The sequence below is a fragment of the Exserohilum turcica genome, assembly GCF_000359705.1.
Source record: "Exserohilum turcica Et28A unplaced genomic scaffold SETTUscaffold_24, whole genome shotgun sequence".
Lineage (NCBI taxonomy): Eukaryota > Fungi > Ascomycota > Dothideomycetes > Pleosporales > Pleosporaceae > Exserohilum > Exserohilum turcicum.
Window position 1 is genome coordinate 100,352 of NW_007360070.1, and position 7,349 is coordinate 107,700.

At 59.0% G+C, this 7,349-nt stretch overlaps 3 protein-coding genes across 3 annotated transcripts; 2 read left to right on the top strand and 1 right to left on the bottom strand.

Annotated features, from left to right (window-relative positions):
• Window positions 1-466: 466 nt before the first annotated feature.
• Window positions 467-2,732, top strand: SETTUDRAFT_111168 (glycosyltransferase family 22 protein; the record flags this gene model as incomplete). Its single annotated transcript, XM_008028380.1, has 5 exons — window positions 467-760; window positions 825-1,055; window positions 1,140-1,330; window positions 1,400-1,546; window positions 1,700-2,732. 5 exons carry the CDS (start codon window positions 467-469, stop codon window positions 2,730-2,732), a joined length of 1,896 nt encoding a protein of 631 aa, XP_008026571.1.
• Window positions 2,733-2,994: 262 nt separating this feature from the next.
• SETTUDRAFT_40031 (uncharacterized protein) lies at window positions 2,995-4,347 on the bottom strand (the record flags this gene model as incomplete). The annotated part of the gene is made up of 1 exon (XM_008028353.1): window positions 2,995-4,347. One exon carries the CDS (start codon window positions 4,345-4,347, stop codon window positions 2,995-2,997), a length of 1,353 nt encoding a protein of 450 aa, XP_008026544.1.
• Window positions 4,348-6,170: 1,823 nt separating this feature from the next.
• SETTUDRAFT_169555 (uncharacterized protein) lies at window positions 6,171-7,109 on the top strand. Its single transcript, XM_008028381.1, has one exon. It carries the CDS (start codon window positions 6,186-6,188, stop codon window positions 7,038-7,040), a length of 855 nt encoding a protein of 284 aa, XP_008026572.1. The 5' UTR covers window positions 6,171-6,185; the 3' UTR covers window positions 7,041-7,109.
• Window positions 7,110-7,349: the final 240 nt, after the last annotated feature.

Sequence of the window (7,349 nt, forward strand, 5' to 3'; positions counted from 1 at the left end):
CGTGTCGCACTCCCTCGAGTACGTAGTCCATGTAGTCTGCTCCGGCACCCTCTTGCTGCATGCGGTGCCCTTTTCCAGACCGCCTGCACCCATCAGCACATCTGTCCTCGCCGTCATGCCCGCTGCACCTATCGTGACAGTCACGGGCCCTCTGTCCGAGCGCACACTGCCACTGTAGTGCATGTGCAAAACGATCCGGCCTGCTCAAGGCCAGTCTAGGCGCTGCCCGCCTCCTCAGCAATCATCGTGAAAGTCCTAATCCGGTAAGGCTCTCACCCTCAATTTTCTGCACTCGACGCCCGCCTCGTCCAATCCTCGCCCGCGCCGGACCGGCTGCTGCAGCCCGCCAAGGCGCTAGCCCACCGGCTTCGCATCATTGTCGCTGCCGGGCCCTCTTGCTCTGACCCTTCCCCTCTGTTCGCCTGCCCTTCGCTTCGCCCTCGGCTTGCACGCTTCTGATTGCCCAATGCCGCCCTCTCCCTCCACTACCACCCACTCCGCAGGGGACACGCATCCAGCCGCCACTGGTGCTGGTGCTGGTGCTGCTGCTGCTCCACCACAAAGTCTCCCTGCTACTGCTGCTACCAGCTATCGTGACTCGCCGCCGCCGCCGCCGCTTCTGCTGGCCCTGCTGCTGGCCTTCCGCCTCGCAAACGCTCTGACCCTGCGCACCTTTTTCCAGCCCGACGAGTTCTTCCAGTCGCTCGAGCCCGCATGGCAGCTGGCCTTTGGTCCCGCCGCCAACGCCTGCATCACTTGGGTACCTTTGATTCCCCATTCCCCATCTCCCTCGCCTCTCGGCCGCAGTCTCACCATGCGCCCAGGAGTGGACAAGCCAATTGCGCTCTTCCCTGCACCCAGCGCTATTTGCAGCCGTCTATCGTCTCGCGGCACATGTCGCTGCCATCGGTGCGTTGCGCTTACCTGATCAAGCCCAACTGCTGCTAGTAGCGCCGAAAGTCACCCAGGCCGTCTCCGCAGCCTTGCTCGATTACTACACGTGGAGACTGGCCGAAAAAGTCTACCGTCGCAACTCCCGTACCGCTCTTGCTACTGTACGCCACACATTTCCTCTGACACCTCCACCACCACCACCCTCTGCATCCTCTCTAACCCGTGCCTTGCGTTCCTGCGCATAGCTGGCCCTGTCCGTCTGCAGCCCCTGGCAATGGTTCTGCGCAACCCGCACCCTGTCCAATTGCCTTGAAACCACCATTACCTCGATTGCCCTCTACCACTGGCCTTGGCAGGGTACACTAAACAATAACCCATCCGCGGCTACTAGTGCCAACGCGCACCACTCGCACCACCATCCTGGCTCGCTCTCAGGGTAAGTCGTGGCATGCACACATTCACTCCTTTGTCCCAGTAGCCCTACCCCAATCTCATGCTCGTGCAGGTTGCGCCTGTCCCTACTGCTGGCCGCGCTTGCGTGTATTCTCCGGCCCACCAATGCTCTCATCTGGATATCCATTGCCGTCCCAAGCCTATGGCAAGCTTCCCACAGGCTGCGCTATGTGCTGGTCCGCGAAACCTTGCTTTGTGGGTAAGTCTTCGTTCCCCTCCCCGGAATCCGCTGCCACCCTCTTTTCCCCCCCGGCCCTACACACGGGCTTTGTGGGCAGCCATGCACACTCCACATGCTACTGCGCATGGCAAAAAAAAAGTCAGCAGACCGGAATACAACTGACGGCAATAGCTCCGTTGTCGTCGTCGGCTCCCTCGTGTCCGACCGACTCTACTACGGGGTCTGGACCTTCCCGCCCCTGACGTTTCTCTACTTCAACATTGCTCAGTCGCTCGCCGTTTTTTACGGGAAGAACCGCGCCGACTACTATTTAACCGAAGCCCTACCGCTACTGCTAACCACTGCATTGCCCTTTGCCATAGTCGGCATATGGCAGTCGCTGCGCGCTCCCCATGGCGGTGATGCCACGGCCCGTCGAATCCTGGCCCGTCTGTCGTGGACATCACTGTTCATGACGGCCGTCCTGAGCCTGATATCCCACAAGGAAGTCCGCTTCCTCTATCCCATCCTGCCCTTTCTGCACGTCGTGGCCGCCCAACCACTGGCGGCGTTTGTGCCGAGCCATGCTGCCGTTTCACGCCGAGCCATTGTGCTCTGTCTGCTGGTAGCAAACATTATTCTAGCCGGTTACGCGTCCCAGGTCCATCAACGCGGCGTCATCGATGTGCTCGCCTATCTACGCCATAAACATGAAACACGCAATGCCCTATCAACTATATCCCATAGCGCCGCCACGCGCACCAACACCACGGTAGGCTTTCTCATGCCTTGCCACTCTACACCCTGGCGCTCGCATCTCATCTACCCTGAAATTACCGCATGGGCCCTGACCTGCGAGCCGCCTATTGGTGTACCGCTTGCGGAGCGCTCAACATATCTTGACGAGGCCGATGAGTTCTACATGCAGCCAGGGCCAGTGGCTTGGCTCAAGGCCAACATGGAAGATGTTGAGACCATCCAGGACGGGGGTAGTCGGTCTGGCCAGCACTGGATGCGCCAGGATCCAAGGTTCAAACGCAGCTATAGGCGCGAGTGGCCGCAGAACCTGGTCTTTTTTGAGCATCTAGAGGCCTTGTTGGGCGAGCATCTGGCAGGCACTCGGTACACCGAGTGCTGGAGGGGCTTCAACTCTCACTTCCATGATGATGCGAGGAGGACGGGAGACGTTATTGTGTGGTGTTTGGACGGCCCGTCAAGGACGTAGCAAGTAGCAGGCTGAGAGGGTATGTTCTCAGCGAAGACTAGAAGAAAAAAAAATTCCATCACAGCATGCCGATGCCGGCTTCATTCGGCATTGGTTGCACTGCAGTTACTGCCCGTCTACGCGTCACGTGTTTTTTTTCTTGTTCTTTTTCTTTGTTCATCGCATGAAGCAAACAGATGGATGAGGAAAAGAAGGACGAAAAATGGAGGTAGCAACGACAAATCACATCAAGGAGAGTGTCCTTTGCCCCATGCAGGAATGCTTAGAAAAGGGCTTTGGACGCCACACTAAGCAACCACGCCGCATCCTGCCAACCGCCTGCCTCTTCATTCCCACCACGCGCCTGATGTCCCTCTCCTCCCGCTGTGCTCGGTCTGCTGTCTGCTTCATCCGTTGCACCACCTCCGCCATGAGGCGTCTTGAGCGCTGACGCCGCGATAATGGCCTCTCTCTCCAGCTTCCTGCGCTTAGCCTCGACCTCGCGGCGAAGCTGCAGCTCTTCTTTTGTCAGATTCTCCAGGTTCAGCGCACTGCCTCGATGCGTGTCGCCGTCGACATGGTCATCGTCATCCTCGGTATCAGAGCCCTCTCTATCCTCGTCGACGGAAAACAGCGTCCACCCAATGAGCCGGTCGACCCAGCCCCCGAGGCCAAAGCTGCGTTCGCGCGCCAACCTCGCAATCTCCTCCTCGTCGCCGTCCGAGTCGTCGTCGGCCTCGATGAAGTCGGGCTCCACGAAGCGGTCGTCGGCCTCGCACAGGTCGAGACTGTGGCGTGCAGACGCAGCTACGGATTTGCTGCTCAGCGCCGTCATGATGTCGACCCGGCTTCCTACTCGGCTGCCGCGACGGCTGGGCCGCGCACTCGGCACCCGCGATCCCATGCGGCTTGGGAAACGGCTTGCGGGCCTGGACACGCGGGGCGAAAAAGTGACGGGGTAGTCTGCCTCGCTGATGTGCTCGCCCGAGAGGAGGGCCATGCGGCGGTCGTCATGCGAAGCGTGCTGCTCGTACTCGTCTGTCTGGCCGACGAGGCTGGTGGAGCTTTCGCGGCGCACCAGCCAGCCCTGTCCTTTGCTATCTCTTGTTTCGCCCGCGATAGCGAGGCCCGCGCGGTGGAACCACTCGTGGCCAGCCTCTTTGGTGTGGTGCTTTATCGAGGGCGAGCGGAGAGGCAGCGGCGCCGTGCCCTTTCGAGTGTGATGGCGTGGCTCATTGCCATCTGCTGCTGCTGCTGTTGCTGCCGCTGCTGGCCCCACGACTTCATCGGTGAAGCTCACGCCAGGATGCAGCACGCTGGTGCTCTTGGCCTTGGGTATGTCGCCAGGGGCGCGGATTTCAGAGCTGGCATCGACAAAGTAGCTGTCGTATGCATAAGCTTTCCTGGTGCGCTGCCGCGAGCTGCTTCGGCTTTGGCTGAGGCTCAGCACGCCGGGGGTGGCAGGGGCGGATTTCTGGGCGATGTAGGATGTGCGAGGCGCGTGGGTAGCTGGCTCGATGGGCGATGGGGGCACAGAGGCATCGAGTGGGTATTTGGCGCTGAGCGGGGCTATGGAGAGGTTGTGGAGGTTCGGATAGGACCGGCGCGACCGTGACGTCGAGCGTGGGGGGTCCATTGTTTTTTTTTGCTGAGGGAAGCAAACCGTGGTATTAGTGATCACGGAACGGTTGATATATCACAAAAACACAGCTCTTGGACGCTGCTGGTGGAGTGACCGAGGTTCGACATTTCCCGCGCACAGACTCTGGGGGAGGGAGGGTAGGGCTAGCGCTGTTTGGGTCTAGCGGCCGATCACTGGACCTTTTTCTTGCACGTGAAAGTGGTGAGGGCGAGAGAAAGGCCAGACAGGCAAGCAAGTGGGAAGCGGAAGACAGAAAAAAAATAAAAAAGGCAACTTGGCAACAGACGGTGATCTGGACTGCGAAGCCACAATGGCCATGATCGACGGCCAGGCCCGATGAGCCCTACAGCTTCAATATAGGCTTCGCGAGACTTGCCCTGTGCACTGCCTATAGCAGGTAAGCTACGCGACACGGCTGCAGCTACTCAAAGGCAAAAGATGGCCAGGACATTGGAGGCTGGCGATGGCAAAGTATGATGTCGGCGAAGGGGGGAGTGCGCCGACAGTGGTATCAGTATTACTAGCAGACGGCTGTCGTGTGCCGGCTGGAGCACACACACACACACACACACACGTTGAGAGAGAGCAGATGGAGCGCTCTGCCATGACTCGCAGTGGCCTCAGTGGCACGCCATGACGGAGACAACGGCGATACGAGTATCAGAGGTGTCGCTGAAGGACCGGGGCCGAGACGGTGTTGAGACGCGCCGTCTAGCTCCGACCTGGGCGACGGCTCAGCAGCAGCCTTGGAGGCGGGAATGCGGGCGTAGCTGGTGCGAGCCTGGCCGCCTAGCGGGCGTTGCTTGGAGCTTGTCCGACTTCCAAGCCTGGCGCCCACCATGGCCGCGAGGCGGGCGGGCGGGCGAGCTTGCAAATGTCAGGATGCTTCATGCCAGCCGCTGCTGAACACATCCACCCGCCCATGGCAATACAGTCAGAAACCCACATGACTGCTACCAACACGCACACGGCGAGCGGCCGGCGTGGGTGACGTACAAAGGCGCGGGTGGACCCTGGATTTTTTTCCATGTCCAGGTGGGCGGATCCATTCCGACGCCTTCTTACTTGAGAGAGCTCGACCCGCGCTAGAAGGTACCCGATTTCTCGCTCGTCCACAACAACCACTCTCCATTATAATCCCCGTCTCTCGCGCTCGCTCGCCCGCTCGCCCTCTCTCACAACGCTCCCTCTGCCCCGCCACCCACGGCTGACGTTGGCGTTGCTACCACAACCCCCCCGCGTACAGCTGCGCACAAACACCCGCCCTCTGCACACGCCCGTCCCTCCTCGCTGCACACTCCCACTCCCACTCCCACTCCCACTGCTACTCCCACTGCCGCCAACCCTTTTGCGCCATGAACCTTGCCACCCCCTCCAACGACCGCCACACGCCGTCAACATGTGTCCTGTAACAGACCGTTAACCACCAAGTAAGTCGCGCTGCCGCTGCCATGTGCCAGCCCTGTCCTTGGAATTCACACCCCCAAAGCTTGGGTCGCCGACTCCGCTACCACGGATCTGCAGCTCGACGCCTCGCTCCATATAATCAATTGGCTAACGCGTCCAACAGGCTGTCCGCGCTGGCTTCTACCCTCCACACCGCACCCCACACCATCTCACGCCGTCGACTCGCACCCTGCAAGTCTACACGCAAACACGCACGCTACGCCTTGCCTCGCCTCCGCCCCTCTGCCTGTCTGCCCTCCATAAACAAGGGGCGCAGCACTGTGGCAGTGCTAGGCGCAAGCTAAGCTTGTGGCTACAAGGCCTGACGTATTCCCTTCTACATATACACACCAAGAACAGAGGCCCCTCCCCCGTAACCTCGTACAATGTCGACACTAAACGGAGATACCCCTGGCTCGCCCGTTGACCAGAGTCGCGCCCGCAGCCAGGACGCCCAGGAAAGCGTTTACGAGAGGATCAGGGAGTTTGTTCGCTCACTAGGCCTCTCAGCAAGCGATGGCCTGATCCTGCATGCAGGCAACAATACGCATGAGGATCTCAAGGACGTGGTGAACCCTCCTGACCACGAATGCTCGTCAAACTGCACATCAGATTCCCACGGGTCGCTGACGCCGACACTCTCGATCCGGTCGTGTCCTGAGCGCCTACAGCCCTTGGTTCCGCCTGCCAACTACGGTGCTGTTCTCCCTGGGTGCATCTACCGCAGCAGTTACCCTGAAGAGAAGAACTATGGCTTCATCAAAGATGTCGGCATCAAGACCATCTTGACCCTCGTCCCTGAGCCCCTTACGCCCGAGTTCCAGGCGTTTATGAAAGACGCTGGCATACAGCACTTTCATGCTCATATCCGAGCAAACAAGGGTGAGGTTCGCGTCGAGTCGTGCGAAATGGCACGAGCGCTGCGTCTCATCATGGATCGCTCGAACCACCCCATCCTTGTCCACTGTAATAAGGGCAAGCATAGGACTGGATGCACGATTGCATGCTTCCGACGAATCCTAGGACTCGACCCCGAATCCATCCGAGAGGAATATCACACGTATGCCGGTGTCAAGGCACGCTTTCTCGACGAGATATTCTTTGAGAACTTTGACATCAACCTTGTCATGTGGATAGCACGACAAGAAGGCTGGGTTGCACCTGAGATGGACATTGCACCACCTACGCCTCCGCCGTCGATTGCATCGAGTTGCGACGACAAGGCCATTGCACTCGCATAAAGAGCTGCACACAAACATGTCCTGTAATACATCATCACCACTCGCATCTTCTGGCGTTCATGGGGGGGGGGGTTTCTGGGGATCAAAGTCGAAGACCATTCCGACTAGCATCAAAACCATGTTTTTTCTTCAGCACTGGCGTACAAACGGGAGTCATTAACGGCGAATACCACTGATAGCCGACAACTGGGGTTTCTCAACGGGTTCCGGCGTTGTTTGTTCCAATTCATTTGTAATTGGGCTTCCTTTTTTTGTTGCATTTTTCTTATTACTTGGTTTAGTGCCATGCAAATTTGGCCAAAACATCGT